General features: G+C 45.2%; 1 protein-coding gene across 4 annotated transcripts in view; it reads right to left on the bottom strand.

Moving 5' to 3' along the window:
* Nucleotides 1–20751, bottom strand: part of XDH (xanthine dehydrogenase) — an 84220-nt gene that overhangs the window by 45660 nt on the left and 17809 nt on the right. For 2 of the 4 annotated variants that reach the window (XM_040430600.1, XM_040430599.1), the window contains exons 2-9: nt 12106–12163; nt 9901–9997; nt 9277–9385; nt 6481–6607; nt 4687–4748; nt 4164–4226; nt 713–799; nt 382–523 (exon numbers count right to left, since the gene is read on the bottom strand). In XM_040430600.1, coding sequence (XP_040286534.1) covers nt 382–523; nt 713–799; nt 4164–4226; nt 4687–4748; nt 6481–6607; nt 9277–9385; nt 9901–9997; nt 12106–12163 — 745 coding nt within the window. Of the gene's footprint in view, nt 1–381; nt 524–712; nt 800–4163; nt 4227–4686; nt 4749–6480; nt 6608–9276; nt 9386–9900; nt 9998–11925; nt 12042–12105; nt 12164–20751 lie in introns of those variants that run through there. The other 2 variants (XM_040430602.1, XM_040430601.1) reach the window with 2 other exon arrangements.

Genomic DNA, 20751 nt, shown 5'->3' with positions numbered 1-20751 from the left:
CAGATCCTTGCTTTTTTCATAAATAGAAAACTGTTTATAAGAGCAGTATAAACATTCTGACAGCTGTTCTTCCTGAGCTCAGCCAAGCATGCATGTGCTCTTTATAGGGAGTGGGGAATAAGCTGCTGCCAGGCCCCACTGGTGATGGCTTATCTCCATATGATCCAGCATGCCGAACCCTTCTTCTGCCCCCATGGAAAGTAAGGACATCCCATTCCCATTAGATGGTTGTATGGCATTCTTAATGCACTGTGCAATATGAGTGGGGGGAGGGACCTGACAACCACCCTGAGCACATAAAAGTGGCACCAGCAAAATATACAATTGTTCACCCCCGACTGATTGCTGACGCTATATTCAGCACGCCGTCCCATTACTCACCCACTTCCGTGTTTCCCACCACCAGTTTAGCATTGGGATACTGAGCCTTCAGGTTCAATAGGTCACTGAGGTCGGATGGCTGATACCAGGTGACATCTTCCCCTTTAAACACCAGCTGCCTTCGAGGTGCGTCCCTGCCCAGCTGTAAGGAAAAGGCATGAGAACAGCTGCTCAGATCGGATTAAAAAAGATGGAAAATTGTTTATGGATACCAGAAGCCAGTGCCAGGCAGCTGCTGCAAAGGCTGTGATGATTACAGGATGCATCATTCTCCCTCTGTATCTACCACCGGAGGTGAGATCGGCTGGAATAGCCCAAAATGTGCGCCTACCAGCAACTCTGGAGGAAAGATCGGTTCTTGTGTTTGATCCAAGGGTCTGAAGTCTGACGGGTCAAACAAAGCTGAAGATGTTGGTGCCTACAAGAAATATTAGAAAAGATCTAGAAGAAATAGATATAGATATCATCTCTACAAGGCATCCTCGACCCAGGAGGGGATCCTCAGGAGGACCCTGCTGATGGTGGAGTTCTTTCACTTTTTGGTTGACAAACAACGTATTAGTCTACACAGATGATACAGTGCCTTGCAAAAGTATGCAATCCAATTTATGGGGTTGAATACATTTGCAAATTCCCTCTAAATCCAGTGTAATAATAGCAGCAGAGTTCATGAGGCAATCACCATACAGGTGCCTCCAACAGCTGAGCCTGCTCCCTGCGTCCTGTGCATAGAACTGAGAACATAACCCGTGTGTATATGTGGCAAAAAGGGGAGAGGCGCTCACAGGGTAGTACGTTTTACTCGGTTGGTTAAAAGATAAAAATAGTTATATGCTCACCTTTTGGTGTTGTGCAACCATAGGCACAACACTAGTTAAGGTATGTGTGGTCGGTGCTGTCGGCAGAGTTCAGTCCTCACAGTGACATAATAGAAGACAGGGAAATGTGGATAAATGGAGTCCACAGATTTTGATACCTCCTGGCGCAAATACACGACCTCAGTAGGTTGGAGACAATTCTTTTTATTTAACTATAGGATGACGACACGTTTCGGAGCTGCAACACTCCTTTTTCAAGTCTAAAAAATTATGATCAATTTCACAAGATAGATAAAATTAGAATCAAAGCCATAAAGGAAAATGTATAAAATTAGGTGGTTCTCAAGTTGATAATAATAAAATAAAAAATCCATAAATGAATAATTGATGACATTAATTGTAGCGAAAATATAATATCATATAAAAATAAGAGTCACCCTAATGTTTGTTGAGTGAGTAAGGATAATAAATGTAATAAATAATTAGATGAATAATATGTATAATAAATTAGATAATATAATAAAGAAAATATTATCAATTCATAAAAGATTCCAGATGAGGAGCAAAAAAGAGGATATTGGACAAGTTGTACAGAGATCAGATGCATACAGAACATATGGAGTCCGGACTACATGTACCGCAATCATAGTGGTATTATCGTACCCATGAGAGAGCATTAACGCTGCAGGGAGCAGTAATAAATGAGGCTCGTTACATTATGGCAACTGCAGATGGGTAAAAAGCTACATTCTCAATGTTGGTACCTGTGTGGCGGTATCTGTGCCTCCTGGTGTGCAGATGACGCGGTTTCTCAGCGTGTGTGAGAAAGCGCGCCATAAAAAAGGAGTCAGGAGGGAGCGGTGACCGTGATTGACATCCTGTGTGAACAGTTGTCTGAAGAACGGAGGAGACGAAAAAGCTGCCAGTGCGGGAGGATGAAACCGTGAGCACTCTGAGCCGTAGGGGTATCATTAGAAGGAGAGGAGCACTGCGAATGAAGGGAGCGCGAGCATCGGGATTAGGGTCGTAAGTGATCTGCGGATCCGCAAAACACAGACGCTGGCAACGTGCATTCCGCAATTTGCGGACCCCACATCGCCGGCACTATAATAGAAAATGCCTAATCTTGTCCGCAAGAATAGGACATGTTCTATTTTTTGGCGGAAACGGAAGCACGGATGCGGAAGTGCGGATCCACAAATGCGGATGCGGACAGCACATTCCGGCCCCATTGAAAATGAATTGGGAACGGATGCGGGACGGACGCGGACCCATTTTGCGGACGTGTGAATGGACCCTTAGGATGATTAGATGAATAAACTGAACGATGTTTCAACTAGGAGATGTGTGTATATGCTAAATATGAGATGAATATAAATAATGATGACAAGATAAGGGCACTTTCACACTAGCGTTATTCTTTTACGGTATTGAAATCCGGTAAAGGGTCTCAATACCCGGAAAAAAAAAATGCATCAGTTTTGTCCTAATGCATTCTGAATGGAAAGCAATCCGTTCAGGATGCATCAGGATGTCTCCCGTTCCGTCCCTTGTACAGTTTTTTCCGGCCAAAATCCCGGAACACTACCGCACTTGCCGGTAGTTTCCATAGAGATGTATTAATTCCGGATCTGGTACCGAGTGTTCTGGAAATTTCCTCGTTGCCGAATCCGGTTTTTTCGGTCTGCGCATGCGCCGGGACTTAGGAGGAGCTATTTTTGCTTTTGTTCTTTGAAAAAATTTAAATACCGGATCCGTTATTCCGGATGATAGCGGATGAGATGTCTAACGGATCCAGAAAAAAAACATATTTCTGTTTCCATGCGGTTTGCGGGATCCGGCAGGCAGTTCCGTTGCCGGAACCAAACAACACTAGTGTATGAATATACCGCCACATAGGTGCCAACATTGAGAATGTAGCTTTTTACCCATCTGCAGTTGCCATAATGTAACGAGCCTCATTTATTACTGCTCCCTGCAGCGTTAATGCTCTCTCATGGGTACGATAATACCACTATGATTGCGGTACATCTAGTCTGGACTCCATATGTTCTGTATGCATCTGATCTCTGTACAACTTGTCCAATATCCTCTTTTTTGCTCCTCATCTGGAATCTTTTATGAATTGATAATATTTTCTTTATTATATTATCTAATTTATTATATTATTATTTATCTAATTATTTATTACATTTATTATCCTTACTCACTCAACAAACATTAGGGTGACTCTTTTTATATCTATTATTATTATTTTTTATATGATATTATATTTTTGCTACTATTAATGTCATCAATTATCAATTTATGGATTTTTTATTTTATTATTATCAACTTGAGAGCCACCTAATTTTATTAATTTTCCTTTATGGCTTTGATTCTAATTTTATCTATCTTGTGAAATTGATCATCATTTTTTAGACTTGAAAAAGGAGTGTTGCAGCTCCGAAACGCGTCGTCATCCTATAGTTAAATAAAAACAATTGTCTCCAACCTACTGAGGTCGTGTATTTGCGCCAGGAGGTATCGAAATCTGTGGACTCCATTTATCCACATTTCCCTGTCTTCTGTGTGTATATGAGAATCTTATTTCAGCACTATGTGGCAGTTATTTGTACACTGTATGGCATTATTTGGGAACTCTAGGGCACTAATATTTGGACAATGTATGGCATTGGTATGTAGGTAGTGTATGGTATTGCTGTTCGGGCACTGTATGGAATTGGTATTTCACCACTCTATGACACTGATATTTGGAGTGTCGGCAGGCAGGCATAGGATGGCATGGCAGCACCCCTGTGTAGCTGACAGCCTGACACCCGGGGCAGCTGCCCCTTTTGCCTCTTGTTAAAGACGGCCCTGACTGTATGGTATTATTTGGGCACTGTATGGTATTGTTATTTGGGCACTGTATGGCACTGTTACTTGCCTCCTATAACATAGCACAATCACTAGACGTCTTACCTGGTTTTCCTCCGTCACCTCCATACAGCAGCCTTTCTCTGTCTTTCTGCCGCAGCATCCATCCTGAGGATATAAAACCCTGATAAGAGGCTGGGCGGCCATTAGACCATTTCTAGGGGGGGAAGGGGTGACACAGCTGTCCCAAATGTTCCAGAGTCCCCATGGCTGGACACAGATAGATTATGCTGATCAAGGAGTCAGCCTAGTTACCAGTAGGGGGCAGCAATACGGTTTCCTCCTTCTTAAAGGGGTGGTCAACACATCTCAGTTGATGCATTGGAAAGGGAGGGGCTTACATAAAGAGGTGGGGCTTAGCTTTGCACTCAGAGCAGGAGGGAGGAGTTTTCCAATACTTCACAGCCAATGACAGATCGTCCTATACTCCACCCCTTTCCCAAATCTTCTGTTCACATAGCGTAAACTCATTGCATTGCAATTTAAAACAGAGCAGCATTGAGGATGATGGGAGTAGTCACAAGTACGTTACCACACGAGGACTCCAGGCAGGCACTGGGGCACTCACTTTGGCGAACGTCCTGAAGCCCTGCAGAATAGGTCGATACCCTGTACAGCGGCACAGATTCCCTGTAGCAGAGACAGAAAGACATCGATTCAGAGGCATTTTCTTTTCTTTTCTTTTTTTAATGTTTTTTTCGAGTCTAGAAATGGGGCTTTTCAAATGAAAAATCTGCATCATAAAGGCTTTCCAAAAAACATGGCTGCCTTCTCACTGTACACTGGTTGCAGCTCATTACTCTAGTAAACGAGACTGTGCTGCAATACCATACACAACCTGTGGACAGGGGGGGCGCTGTTGTCTTTGCAAGAAAGCAGCCATGTTTTTGTATCCTATATGTTTTAGAACTTTTTGTTTCAATTCATTGCCATTCGGAAATCTGTGCTTGCTATTAGTGTATAGAAAACACCTCCTGATCCAGTCCTGCTCACACAGGTACATTCTGTAGACTGACAACAAAGCACCGGCACGTGGGCAGAACAGGATTCAGCCTCTGAATGCAAACAAGAATGTCTCCATTCACTGACAGCAAGCAGCTTAACAAATTGTAAGGATTAGTGTAAACCAGGAGCCGTGCTCCCCATTATTCAATTTGTCAGTGTTTCTGGACCGGATCAGAACCCCAAATTTACCCATCTGCATCATTGGTAGACTCTGCTTCCACTATGTAACTGTCAGTCTGTGACCTCCCACAAGATCAGCACACTCCTCTCCTGAAATACTCTGTGCTGCTGGGGACCCTGCTCCTTCCACTATGTAACTGTCAGTCTTTGACCTCCCACAAGATCAGCACACTCCTCTCCTGAAATACTCTGTGCTGCTGGGAGGATCCTGCTTCTATTACGATAGGATTAGATCAGCACACTCCTCTCCTGAAATACTCTGTGCTGCTGGAAGGATCCTGCTTCTATTACGATAGGATTAGATCAGCACACTCCTCTCCTGAAATACTCTGTGCTGCTAGGAGGATCCTGTTTCTGTTAAAATAGGATTAGATCAACACATTCTTTTCCTGAAATACTCTGTGCTGTTGGGGCCTCTGCTCCATCCTCTATGTAACTATCAGTGTTTGACCTCCCACAAGATCAGCACACTCCTATCCTGAAATACTCTGTGCTGCTGGGGACCCTGGTTCTATTACGATAGGACTAGATCAGCACACTCCTCTCCTGAAATACTCTGTGCTGCTAGGAGGATCCTGTTTCTGTTAAAATAGGATTAGATCAACACATTCTTTTCCTGAAATACTCTGTGCTGCTGGGGCCTCTGCTCCATCCTCTATGTAACTATCAGTCTTTGACCTCCCACAAGATCAGCACACTCCCATCCTGAAATACTCTGTGCTGCTGGAAGGATCCTGCTTCTATTACTATAGGATTAGATCAGCACACTCCTCTCCTGAAATACTCTGTGCTGCTGGGGACCCTGCTTCTATTACGATAGCATTAGATCAGCACACTTCTCTCCTGAAATACTCTGTGCTGCTGGAAGGATCCTGCTTCTATTACGATAGGATTAGATCAGCACACTCCTCTCCTGAAATACTCTGTGCTGCTGGGGACTCTGCTTCTATTACGATAGGATTAGATCAACACATTCTTTTCCTAAAATACTCTGTGCTGCTGAGGACCCTGGTCCTTCCACTATGTAACTCTCAGTCTCTGTCCTCCCACAAGATCAGCACACTCCTCTCCTGAAATCCTCTGTGCTGCTCCTTCCTGATGTTCCATGGTGTGCTATCCCTGGTGATACAGGTTGCACATTTGCAGTGTGTGTGTCTTGAGTAGAGAAGTCAGTCACCTTGGAAGGCGTCTTCGATCTCCTCCATGCTGGGCTGCGGGGTATTGCGCAGTAATGCATACAGAGACATGACGATGCCGGGCGTGCAGAAGCCGCACTGTGAGCCGTGACTCTTCGCTATTCTTTCCTGTCAAGTGACAAATCAGACAGGGGTTTGTGAGGCCGAGACTCCTAGTCGCGGTGAGACTGCAGGCCACGCCAGTGCTTCCACATCACCAGAGGTTGGCGTGGATTCCCAGTCTAAAGCCACGTGACCCACGGGTCAGTCATAGGAGCAGTCATGGCCCATTCTAACATGTGCAAGATGTAAAGATGTCAGGAAGAGGAGACCCTGCTATGGGGGAACCACAGCTGAAAGTATGTGATCGGTGGGTTCTCTAACTGGTCTTCACTGGAGCTGTCCTCATACTGGGGTCATTCAGGGATTGTGGGGTCACTGTGGATGTTTTTATTATGGGTCACGATAAATGTCTTTATAATGGGGTCACTGTGACTTTCTCTATTATGGTGTCACTGTGACTGTGTCTATTAGGGGGGTCACTATGACTGTCTATTATGGGGTCACTATGACTGTCTCTATTATGGGGTCACTTTGTCCTTTATATGGGGTCACTGTGACTGTGTCTATTATGGGGTCACTGTGACCGTCTATTATGGGGTCACTGTGACTGTGTCTATTATGGGGTCACTGTGACCGTCTATTATGGGGTCACTGTGACTGTGTCTATTATGAGGTCACTGTGACTTTCTCTATTATGGGGTCACTGTGACTGTGTCTATTATGAGGTCACTGTGACTGTGTCTATTATGGGGTCACTGTGACTGTGTCTATTATGGGGTCACTATGACTGTGTCTATTATGGGGTCACTATGACTGTGTCTATTATGAGGTCACTGTGACTGTGTCTATTAGGGGGGTCACTGTGACTGTCTATTATGGGGGTCACTGTGATTGTGTCTATTAGGGGGGTCACTGTGACTGTGTCTATTATGGGGTCACTATGACTTTCTCTATTATGGGGTCACTATGACTGTGTCTATTAGGGGGGTCACTGTGACTGTGTCTATTAGGGGGGTCACTGTGACTGTCTATTATGGGGGTCACTGTGACTGTGTCTATTAGGGGGGTCACTGTGACTGTGTCTATTAGGGGGGTCACTGTGACTGTGTCTATTATGGGGTCACTATGACTGTGTCTATTATGGGGTGACTGTGTCTAATATGGGGTCACTATGACTGTGTCTATTATGGGGTCATTGTGACTGTCTATTATGGGGTCACTGTGACTGTGTCTATTATGGGGTCACTGTGACTGTGTCTATTATGGGGTCACTGTGACTGTGTCTATTAGGGGGGTCACTATGACTGTGTCTATTATGGGGTCACTGTGACTGTGTCTATTATGGGGTCACTGTGACTGTGTCTATTATGGGGTCACTGTGACTGTGTCTATTATGGGGTCACTGTGACTGTGTCTATTATGGGGTCACTGTGACTGTGTCTATTATGGGGTCACTGTGAATGTGTCTATTATGGGGTCACTGTGACTGTGTCTATTAGGGGGGTCACTATGACTGTGTCTATTATGGGGTCACTGTGACTGTGTCTATTATGGGGTCACTGTGACTGTGTCTATTATGGGGTCACTGTGACTGTGTCTATTATGGGGTCACTGTGACTGTCTAATATGGGGTCACTGTGACTGTGTCTATTATGGGGTCACTGTGACTGTGTCTAATATGGGGTCACTGTGACTGTGTCTATTATGGGGTCACTGTGACTGTGTCTATTATGGGGTCACTGTGACTGTGTCTATTATGGGGTCACTGTGACTGTGTCTATTATGGGGTCACTGTGACTGTGTCTATTATGGGGTCACTGTGACTGTGTCTATTATGGGGTCACTGTGACTGTGTCTATTATGGGGTCACTGTGACTGTCTATTATGGGGGTCACTGTGACTGTGTCTATTAGGGGGGTCACTGTGACTGTGTCTATTAGGGGGGTCACTGTGACTGTGTCTATTATGGGGTCACTATGACTGTGTCTATTATGGGGTCACTGTGACTGTGTCTAATATGGGGTCACTGTGACTGTGTCTATTAGGGGGTTTACTGTGACTGTGTCTATTAGTGGGGTCACTGTGACTGTGTCTATTAGGGGGTTTACTGTGACTGTGTCTATTAGTGGGGTCACTGTGACTGTGTCTATTATGGGGTCACTGTGACTGTGTCTATTATGGGGTCACTGTGACTGTGTCTATTATGGGGTCACTGTGACTGTGTCTATTAGGGGGGTCACTGTGACTGTGTCTATTAGGGGGGTCACTGTGACTGTGTCTATTAGGGGGTCACTGTGACTGTGTCTATTATGGGGTCACTGTGACTGTGTCTATTAGGGGGTCGCTGTGACTGTGTCTATTAGGGGGTCACTGTGACTGTGTCTATTACGGGGTCACTGTGACTGTGTCTATTATGGGGTCACTGTGACTGTGTCTATTAGGGGGTCACTGTGACTGTGTCTATTATGGGGTCACTGTGACTGTGTCTATTATGGGGTCACTGTGACTGTGTCTATTATGGGGTCACTGTGACTGTGTCTATTATGGGGTCACTGTGACTGTGTCTATTATGGGGTCACTTTGTCATTATTATGGGGTCACTTTGTCTTCATCATGGGGTCACTGTGGCACAAACCAGCGTCAGGAGTGCCCCCATTTCATATGTTTTCCTTATGGGGCCATCGATATATATACATATATAGAGATATTCCAGGTATTGCAGGCTTCCTTCTTACCTGGATGGGGTGCAGCCGCGTTTTCGTGCTGCCGATCCCTTCCACCGTGGTGACAGACGCAGAGTGCAGCGAGCAGACGGGAGCGAGGCAGGCGTTCACCGCATAATGTCTGCGAGGACTGGGTAAAGGATCACACTTCACAAATCAGGAGTAACCTATAAGCAACGTTCAGCCTGATCCTCCTGGTTCATGAACAGAATGCCATGAACGACAGTGAATACTGACACCAGCAGATTAACATCTCTATTCCATGTGCCATATGTCATTCAGGGTCTGTGTAAAGCTGGATGAAAACCACTGTGCCCACTGTACCGGCCGAGAGGTAACTGCTGAATAGAATATTTTTTATATAAAAAGGACTCAGTGACTAATATTTTTTATATTTTTTATTTTAATTTGCCTCATCCCAGCCTGCTGCTCCATCTGTCCCCCATGCTTTACCCTGCAGCTCTGCATATTCAGACTGGCTGCTGTGCTTGGTGAACTAAAAGCTCCTTCACCACCGATATTACCAGGAGCTGCTGCGCACAGACTGAGGAGGAGGAGCCTCTATAAAGGGGAGGAGCCTGAGGATCTGCCTTAAAGAGACAGGCACCGTTTTTTCAACTTGATTTTAAAGGATACAGGATCTTCTGCTGGAATGTGCAATATCTGGAGACCATCACGGTGCACGCTCCGCAGCCGCCCTCACCACAGCCCAGCTTGGTCCCAGTTAACCGCACTGGAGAAGGCAAAGTTAAGGTGATAACCAAAGCAAGCAAACTTTGCAGAAATATTGGCGCCTTTAACCCTTCCTATCATTTGATGTCATTTTGATGAAACTGTATTTCATGCAGCCTTTAGGCAAGAGAATCCATGGCGTTAAAGGGGTTAAAAGGGTTCTCTGGGAATTTTTAAGGATGGGCCATTAACCCCTTCAGGATCAGAGAATTTTCCATTTTTGTTTTTTACTCCCTGTCATCCAGGGGCCATAACTTTTTTATTTTTCCGTTCACATAGCCGTATGAGGGCTTGTTTTCTGCTGGACAAGTTGCACTTTAAAATTGTTCAATTTAATTTTGCATTTGATGCAGTGAGGACGGAGCTGGAAAAAATCCCAAACAGGGTGAAATTAGGGAAATAAATGCAATTCCGCCATAGTTTTATGGGTTTCCTTTTTATGGCATTCCCTGATAATGTAAACTGACATTTGTTCTCCTAGTCTGTAAAATCACAGAAATACCATATTTATAGTTAGTTATATAGTATGGGTTTTCTTGTGTTTTAATACTTAAAAAAAGAAATAAAAAATTTGGAAAAAATAAATTTTTTCTTTGCATTCTGACCCCCATAACTTTTTTATTTTTGCATCTACCGCGCTGTGTTAGAGCTATTTTTTGGGGGCAATCTGTCGTTTTTATTGATACCATATTGGAATGTGTAGGAGCTTTTGATAACTTTTTATTCAATTTTTTTGGAAGATGAAACTTTGAAGAGCATCGAATCGGCCATTTAGATTTTTTTAGGGTTACGGCATTCCCCATACGGGATAAATACATTTAGATTTTTTTAGGGTTACGGCGTTCACCATACGGGATAAATACATTTAGATTTTAATAGTAAGGGTGTTTTGGGATGCATGCAAGGGTGCAAATTATATATATATATTTTTTTTTTATTATAGGGAAAGGGTTGATTTGAAGTTGAACCTTTTTTTTAAGTCCCCCTAGGGGACTTCAATATGCAATCTTCAGATCACTTCTCCCATAGACTGCAATGAATCACCATTGCAGTCTATGGAAGATTCAATACATTCTTATTGGGCCCTGTATTGCTGTATTAGCCTGGATCCTTCCCAAGGCTTCAGGCTACTACAAGGAACCAACAGCTTTGTCGGTAGCCGTGCGGGGCAGTCGTTCGGGCCCCCGGGAGAGCAGCAAAGCCGCCTCAGATGCCAGGGTCACAGCATCTGAAGGGTTAAATATCTGCAATCTGCATTATCTCCGATCGCAGACATTAGCCCAAGGTGTTTAGAAACCTGGCGGCTATGGCGCCATCTTTAAAGTGCAGATATCTGCCGTACTTGTAAGGCGGATGTCCGGAAGGGGGTAAGGTTTGGTAAGGTCATGAATGGATGAGACCCCCCACCTTCAATATTAAAGTTCAGGAGAAACCCTTAAAGTTGAGAACATAATCAGAAATCTTGGACATGACATTGGGCCTAATGACTCAAAGAGGGTTTAAAGGGGTCCTCTGCTTTTTTTTTGTCTTCGCAATAATTAGCTGGTCTATGCCAAATCAGAGAAATCTGGCAAAAAGTGTCAATTACCCCTGCAGCACCCCCGCAGGACATGGGAAGCATTACATGTCTGTGTAATGCATTTTGTAGCCACTCTAGGCTCGAGCCAACAGATGAACAGAAACCTCCTTATTAAAGGGGTATTCCGGTCTTTAGTTAGATGTGAAGTAGATGAAGCTTTCTCTTTCTGCTCCATCCACTGTAGCTGCCAAAAACAGCTGATTGTAGGGGGCAAGCTGTCGGACCCCCCACTTATCTAATATTGATGATCTATCCAGGGGACAGGTCAATATCTAACGAGGGGAATACCCCTTTAACTAGTACATTCCCTATTACTGTATTTCAAAATAGGTTTTGCAAACCAAACAAACCATGTCATTTGCCTCAGGAGGTTTGAAGTGCCAAATGTTTAATCGCATGGCACCCTTCCCGAGAACCCGCATGGTACGTGGGCTGTCATGTGGCTGGTTCAGTCTTAATTCCGTAGTTCCTTCCTAGTCGCTTGGTAGATATATATAAGTACGCTGAGACTAAAAACCCAAGGTGGATACATTTCCTTCGAAGGTAAGGTAATAAAGTCATCTTAGGATCAGCATTTTTCTCAATAACCTGCAAAACAATAAAAAAAAAAATTGAAAAAAATACAGACAGAAGGAAATTCAAAGCTCCAAACCTTGACAGGGCTCGGGGAACCAGGTCATAGTGTACACTGTAGGACAGAAAGGTCTACATGCCACCTACTGGCCATACGCAGTACTGCATATAACCTATATTAACCTCCCTGGCGGTATGATTATGTCAGGAATTTTGTACCATATTTTATGGGCACAAATGACGGTAAAATTGCTGGCAAGGGGCACTGTACAGTCATCAAATGTCAGATCTGAGGTTATACAGTGCAATCCTCTCCGATTACAATGTATAACCTCTTTTATGTGTGTTTGTCACTTTTTATGTTTATATTTATTTGAATTTCCCGCCCAGTTCCGCTCCCAATGCGCAGCCGCTGCTCGCAGGGAACGGAACCAGGAAGTCAAATGCCGGCCGGTGTTCTGCCAGATCTCAATACCTTGCGAAAAGTCTATACCGGAAGTGACGCGGCCGCACAGGAATCAGCTGGAGGAGGGTGTGCACATCCACTGGCTTAGGAAAGAATCATTGCAGCGCCGCAATAGAAGTACTTCGTGCACCGCGCATGCGCTCTTAGGGGTATAGAGATTTTGCAGTGCACAATATTGCATCTGTTCTGCGTACCCCTGAGTGCGCACGCGCACACAAATCATCAGATCAGGATGAACTGCAACTGATGATTTGTGCGCGCATGCGCCATCAGGGGTAGGCGGATCTGATGCAATATTGTGCGCTGCAAAATCTGTATACCCCTAAGTGCACACGCGCAGTGCACAAAGTACTTCTATCTCGGCGCTGCAACGATCCTTTCCTAAGCCACTGGCAGCGCCGCGCACACCCTCCTGTGCGGCCGCGTCACTTCCGGTATAGACTTTTCGCAAGGTATAGAGATCTGGCAGAACACCAGGACATCGCTGGATCGCCGGCAGAAGGTGAAGGGACTCTGCAATGTTACCCCGAGCGTGACTCGGGGTTACCGCTCCTGGCAGCAAAAATAAACCCCGCTCGGGAGTTTAAAGGAGTATTCCAGCCAAAGATGTGATGGGGTGCTTAATGAAAAGAGAGCGCACTCCTTTGCTGGCTGCCACCTAGAAGCCGTTGTGGGATAAGATGACTATACAGGAGAGGACTCCCCTGCATAACGGAAACGGGTCGGATCCGTTTTGCAGCCCATAGACTTCTATTATGATGGAATGGATAATGCATTCCATCATAGAATGGCGCTATGGTCCGTGGTAACGGAATCCATGATAGCGCAATAACAAACGAAGTGTGAACGAATCTCAAATTACGAAATTCGCTCATCTGTAGTTATTATCTCTGCTCGCTATTCATGGAGGAGAACATTCAATATTTACATTCAGAGGCTGACAACCTTTGCAGAGCTCTGTTATTGCTTACAGCTGCCAGGTCCGTTACAATGTTCCAGCGCAGATAACAGCCTGTAGTCCAGGGCAGGAAAGAACTTTATGATGCTGCTGCCTGCACTGACACATTGTAACATGATGGGCACATGCAGATTCTTTGGCAGCGGTGATATGATAATTGCTATTAATAAATGCAGTGGTTTCAAGCAGCAGGACCCCAGAAGAACAGTTCTCTAGAGAGAACCCCTTTAAGTCCATTTGTTACATATTACATATTCTTACAATTTTAAAGTAACATTTTACTCTTATTCTAAACGGCACTGGGTTTCTTGGCTTCTCTCAAGTCTGCGTAATGTATGATATTTGCCATTTTAATATAATCAGCGGTCGACTTTACCGCAATGGAAACCAAGCAAATGCCTGGGGCGCCAGAGATCAGTGGGACCCCTACTGACCACAAGGGATTGGCAGACAAAAAAAGACTAAGGCCTCTTTCACACGGGCAAGATTTCTGCGCGGGTGTAATGCGCGAGGTGAACGCATTGCACCCGCACTGAATCCGGACCCATTCATTTCTATGGGGCTGTGCACATGAGTGGTGATTTTCACGCAAAACAGGCCCCGTAGAAATGAATGGGGCTGCGTGAAAATCGCAAGCAAGTGCGGATGCAGTGAAATTTTCACGCATGGTTGCTAGGTGACGATCGGGATGGGGACCCGATCATTATTATTTTCCCTTATAACATGGTTATAAGGGAAAATAATAGCATTCTTAATACAGAATGCTTAGTACAATAGGGATGGAGGGGTTAAAAAAAATAAAAATAAAAATTTAACTCACCTTAATCCACTTGTTCGCGCAGCCCGGCATCTCTTCTGTCTTCTTCTTTGCTGTCCAGGAGGAAAAGGACCTGTGGTGACGTCACTGCGCTCATCACATGGTCCGTCACATGATCCATCACCATGGTGATGGACCATGTGATGAGCGCAGTGACGTCACCACAGGTCCTTTTCCTCCTGGACAGCAAAGAAGAAGACAGAAGAGAAGCCGGGCTGCGCGAACAAGTGGATGAGGTGAGTTAAATTATATTTTTTAACCCCTCCAGCCCTATTTTACTAAGCATTCTGTATTCAGAATGCTATTATTTTCCCTTATAACCATGTTATAAGGGAAAATAATACAATCTACACAACACCGAACCCAAACCCGAACTTCTGTGAAGAAGTCCGGGTTTGGGTCTGGGTACCAAACATGCTGATTTTTCTCACGCGCGTGCAAAGCGCATTAAAATGTTTTGCACTCGCGTGGAAAAATCGCGCATTTTCCCGTGACGCACCCGCATCCTATCTGACCCAAATCCATGACGCCTAAATAGGGATACATAGCGCCTGTGCCAGGGGTGTAGCTGTATTGGGTGCAGAGGTAGCAGTCACTACCGGGCCCAGGAGCCTGAGGGGGCCCAAAGACCCTTCTGTCACATAAGAAGACACTGACTGATATTATAGAAAGTGTATGCTGGTCAAGTTACACCTCTGGCTGGAGGGAAGGGGTTAGGTCAAGAATTTTGCATGGGGGTTGGGGGGTAGTTTACATTTTTTGCCTCAGGCAGCACAAAGGCTTTGTGCTTCCCTGCCCCGCACCGCAAAGCACTGAGGCAAGGGGGGGCCCAAGCTGAACTCTTGCACCAGGGCCCATTAGCCTTTTGGTTCAGCTGCACAGGGGCCCGAGGGTGCTCTTCCCAGCTGTAGAGCGAGAGCAGAAGTGCCCAGGCTGCCCTGCTGAGAGTGGGGTTTAGCAGCCTGACTTTGATAAGGGCCCCAATAATGCCAAAGCCACCCCTGAATACTATCATAATACACTACAAAAATGTATAAACAGAAAAAAAAATTAAAAAAAATTTACACATCTAAAAAAAAACTGAAATAATTCTGTGTCTTAAAACCGTTCAGAGCAATATTACATTACCAGTTTATCAAAACATTGAATTTACTTAAAAATAATGATTTTTTTAAAATCTTTTCCCATTATCAAAAAGTATCAGTCTATCATTGTGACTGCAGTATCGATATTACTAGATTAACCCCTTAGTGACCACCCATACACCTTTTTACGGAGGCCCTAAGTCTAAGTGCTGCAAGGGTCTCATGCACGGGGGGAGCGGGGACCCGGTTCTCACATGAGAGCCGCGGCCCTGCTCTAACAGCCCGGTGCCGACGTGTGTGAAGGCCCCAAGCCTGCCTTAATTAGTTTCCCAGAAAAATAAAAATAAAATAAAGATATGCATATAAAATTTGGTCTATAGTGTTATTGACCTTCTTACTCAACAGCTACACAGAAAGCGCCTAATCCCCACAGACATCAATGATAAAAATCAATAAAAATGTTTTGCTATATCTCTATACAGTGCTTTTAAAATCATTATCATTAATCACCCACACTTAAAAAGTTGCTACTCACTGGCTGTCAAACAGGTTAGGCTCAAGACGCCTGAGACAGTAACCCCCCCGGCCAGGTTCGCTTGTAGTGTATCAGAGGTCGAAGTCAGCACACACATCCAGGTCTTCTCTTCACTCTCTCTTTAATAAACAAGGCTCAACGCGTTTCGGGGTGTACATAAAAGACCCCTTCCTCAGGAGCAGAATATTAATATACTTTTACTTAATTAGTTTCCAGCAGGCTGCACCTCTCTGGGTCAGCATGCTGGTCAATGTCAGAAAAGCACTGACATGAAAATGCAATGCACTATAGGGATAGTGCATTGCATTTTAAAATCAATCAAAAAGCTGTCTGTTATAGTCCCCTTTTGGGACTATTAAGTGTTAAAAAAAACACACACATTTATTCAATAAAAAAATCCCATAAAAAAAATACGCTTTTCAATGAAAAAAATAGCAAAAAAAAATCTCCCCCATACGTTTGCTATTGCCGCGTCCGTAATGACCCGGACTACATAAATATCATGTAAATTATAGCCTACAGCGAACGCCCTAAAAAAAAAAAACAGAAAAAAAAACCTGATAGAATTGCTAATTTATTCTTAGTTGCCACCAAAAAAACATAATAACAAGTGCAATACCGCTCAAACGAAAGTTCTACTCTGGAGAAAACAATGGGGTAACATTTAATTTCATAACAAAGAACGGCATAAAATATACTGAGTGCAGTGGCAATAGCAGATTAAGGCTACTTTCACACTAGCGGCAGACTTCTCCAGCAGGCTGTTCCGGCGGGTGAACAGCCTGCCGGATCCGTGCTGCTGCTAGTGCACGCGTGCCGCCGGAGGTACGCTCCTGCCCCATTGACTATAATGGGGGCTTGCCGGAGTTCCGGCGGCAGCACGGCAAACATGCTGAGAGGCAGCTGGAATTTCGGCCGCCTCTTGGCATGTTTGCCATGCTGCCGCTGGAATTCCGGCGCGCCCCCATTATCGTCAATGGGGCCGGAGCGTACCTCCGGCTGCACGCATGCACTAGCGGCAGCACGGATCCGGCAGGCTGTTCACCCGCCGGAACAGCCTGCCGGAGAAGTCTGCCGCTAGTGTGAAACTAGCCTAAGCTACCAACTATATTACCACTTGCACTGAACAAGAAAGATAATATGTATATAATATGAATTATGAACGTGGATCAGCTATACCTGGACCAAGTTATTTATTAACATCCACTACTATGCACACGGATTTCTGAATGAAATTGGACATATCTTTTTATTAACAATCAAGCAATCGATTTCTCCTTCCAATCAGGTGCATTGGTTAAGGAATGAAATTGGAGTAGACATATTATAATTAGAGATGAGCGAATCGAAGGTGACGAAGTGGAATTCGATCCGAATTTCAGGAAAAATTTGATTCGCACCGAAGCCGAATTTCCTCGCCCTTCGTAGTAACGAATCGTATATTTTCCTAAAATGGCTGCTGCACGTGTGAGGACATGGAGCAAGCAACTCTGGGAACGCGGGATCACCCACAATGCCATGCATGCAGCCAATCAGCAGCCAGCCAGCCCCTGTGATGTCACAGCCCTATAAATAGCCTCAGCCATTTTCCAGTGTACTTAGTGCAGGGAGAGACGTCAGCAGGCGCTAGGGACAGTGCTAGGAAAGACTTCAATGTGCTGAAAAACTATTTACAAGTTCAGTGAAAGATTATTCAAGGTGTAGGGAAAGGATAGGGAGGGATCATTCCACATCATTTATGTAGAACAGGGTTCAGTCGGGAAGGTTACAGCCTGTGTAATAGGAACAATCCTATTACACCTTGCTGCACTGACTGCGGATACAAATTGCCATTATACAGCTCTGTAATTCCAGCAAACCGTTCTTGTTATTGGGGTGCAAGTGCTGTGTGATACAGCCATTACCAGGGTTTATTACAAGGAAATATTTCTATGTCTTATTTGCCCTTGTGCGATGGAGTTATATGTTCTAAAGCATTTTTTGGCTTGTATTAGTGGGAAAAAAGGGCTTATTAGCCGTTGTGTGTTGTGTTGTGCGAAAATTACAGCCCTTTTTGTCATGTATTAGTGGCAAAAGTTAAATATATTTGCCGTTCATTGGTGCAGCTATATGTTCTAAAGCCATTTTTGCCATGTATTAGTGGCAAAAAAAATATATATATTTGCCGGTCAGCGGTGCAGTTATCGTATATGTTTTAAAGCCTTTTGTGGTGTGTATTACTGTAAAAAAATATATATATATTTGCCGGTCAGCGGTGCAGTTATATGTTCTAAAGCCCTTTTTGCGTGTATTAGTGGCACAAAAAAAGTGTTTTCTGTTGTGTGGTAAAGTGAGAAAATGACAGCCTTTTTGGCGTGTATTAGTGGAAAAAAAGGGCTTATTAGCTGTTGTGTGGTGAAGTAAGAAAAGGACAGACTTTTTTCAGGGGTTTTAATTTCCTTTTTATTTATTATTTTGATCTAAGGCCCCTTTCACACGGGCGTTGCGGATTGGGGCCGGATGCATTCAGAAAAAATGGTGCGATTTTGACACTAAAACAAGTCAGTTTTCACTGCGATTGCGTTCCATGCTTGCGTTTTTTTCCGCGCGGGTGCAAAACATTGTAATGCGTTTTGCACGCGCGTGAGAAAAATCGGCATGTTTGGTACCCAAACCCGAACCCAGACTTCTTCACAGAAGTTCGGGCTTGGGATCGGTGTTGTGTAGATTGTATTATTTTCCCTTATAACATGGTTATAAGGGAAAATAATAGCATTCTTAATACAGAATGCATAGTACAATAGGGCTGGAGGGGTTAAAAAAAATAAAAAATATATATAACTCATCTTAATCCACTTGATCGCGCAGCCCGGCTTCTCTTCTGTCTTCTTCTTTGCTGTGCACAGGAAAAGGACCTTTGATGACGTCACTGCGCACATCACATGGTCCGTCACATGATCCATCACCAGTGATGAGCGCAGTGACGTCATCAAAGGTCCTATTCCTGTGCACAGCAAAGAAGAAGACAGAAGAGAAGCCGGGCTGCGCGATCAAGTGGATTAAGATGAGTTATATATATTTTTTATTTTTTTAACCCCTCCAGCCCTATTGTACTATGCATTCTGTATTAAGAATGCTATTATTCTCCCTTATAACCATGTTATAAGGGAAAATAATAATGATCGGGTCCCCATCCCGATCGTCTCCTAGCAACCGTGCGTGAAAATCGCACCGCATCCGCACTTGCTTGCGGATGCTTGCTATTTTCACACAGCCCCATTCACTGCTATGGGGCCTGCGTTGCGTGAAAAACGCAGAATATAGAACATGCTGCAATTTTCACGCAACGCACAAGTGATGCGTGAAAATCACTGCTTGTGTGCACAGCCCCATAGAAGTGAATGGGTCCGGATTCAGTGAGGGTGCAATGCGTTCCCCTCACGCATTGCACCCGCGCGGAAAACTCGCTCGTGTGAAAGGGGCCTAACAGTATGACAGACAGAGAAGTGCCAGGCCCTGCACAGGGGAGTGACAGAGGCCTAAATGTTTCTGGCGCAGGCACAGATCGCAGCAGAGTAAGGGAGCCTGGCAGCAGGAGTCGCAGCGAGAGGCCTGAGCTCCCGGTGTCATCTAGCAGTCCTGTCTTGACCAGCAACCCAGCAGTTCTTGAATGGTTGACTCGGTCATCCACTTTGTCCCAAGTGACATCAGACACCCCCAGCCAAGAGTTGGTGGGTTTGTCAGACACAACCCTTAGTTGGCATGACCCGGGAGCAGGCCCAGTGCCCTCACCTGTCCTCAACCTGCCTCTGTCCTTTTCTGTTCCCTTCAGCCAGAGAAGTATTATATGCTGTGGGCTCTGCTTCACTATACAGCGAGGACGAGCTACTAGAGGACAGTCAGCAGTTACTGGCCAGCCAAGATGTGGAGGAGACATCCGCCGCTTCCTCCGCTAGGCGGGCAAGTAGTGATGAGCAGAGTGGCGTGGGAGCTGGTGTTGCGAGCAGTGAGGCTCCTGACCCAGAGACCGTTGAGGAGGACATCAGTGACATGCAGACAGTACTCGATGATGATGATGATGTAGCCTTTCGCACTTGGGAGCCGGGGCTTCATCATCGGGAGAAGAGGGTGGCAGCTTGCCCGTGAGGCATCGGCGGAGCCAGCAAGTCGCTAGCATGGCCGGGAGTCAGCAGGGTGGCAGCAGTGGGAGGTCGGGAGCAAAACGTGCCCAGGGTAGACCAGCCGCTTCCCAGGAGCCTACCGGCCCGGAAAGAAGCGGTGCACGGGTTCACGGAAGCAGCAGTGGCAGCAGTCATTCAGTGTCGAGTGTTGGGGGTAAAATCACCTACTCGGCAGTGTAGCAGTTTTTTGTTAAGCCGGCGGAAGAGGTGACCATGGCCATATGTAGAATCTATGGGCAGAAGTTGAAGCGTGGCCAGGGTGCCAATGTTGGCACCATGGCCCTGCGTCAACATATGCAGCATCACCATAAAGTGGCCTGGGAGAACTGTGGCTCCGATGTGATGGTCCAGCCTGCTGCAGAAACTGCTGCATCACCCAGTGGCATGCACCCAATTCCATGCAGTCAAGGCTCCACCACCTCAGCCGAAGGGAGCTGTCTGTCCTTCCCATCATCTGCTGGTCCTAATGTTCCTGCTCCCCCCACTCCTCGTCAGTCATTTCGTCAGCAATCGATCACCGAAGCAATTGCCAAGAGGCAACAGTATGCGTGCACTCATCCAACGGCGCAGAAGCTGAATGTG

This window comes from Bufo bufo, chromosome 4 (assembly GCF_905171765.1).
Source record: "Bufo bufo chromosome 4, aBufBuf1.1, whole genome shotgun sequence".
Classification (NCBI taxonomy): Eukaryota; Metazoa; Chordata; class Amphibia; order Anura; family Bufonidae; genus Bufo; species Bufo bufo.
This window is presented reverse-complemented; position numbering and strand designations above follow the sequence as displayed.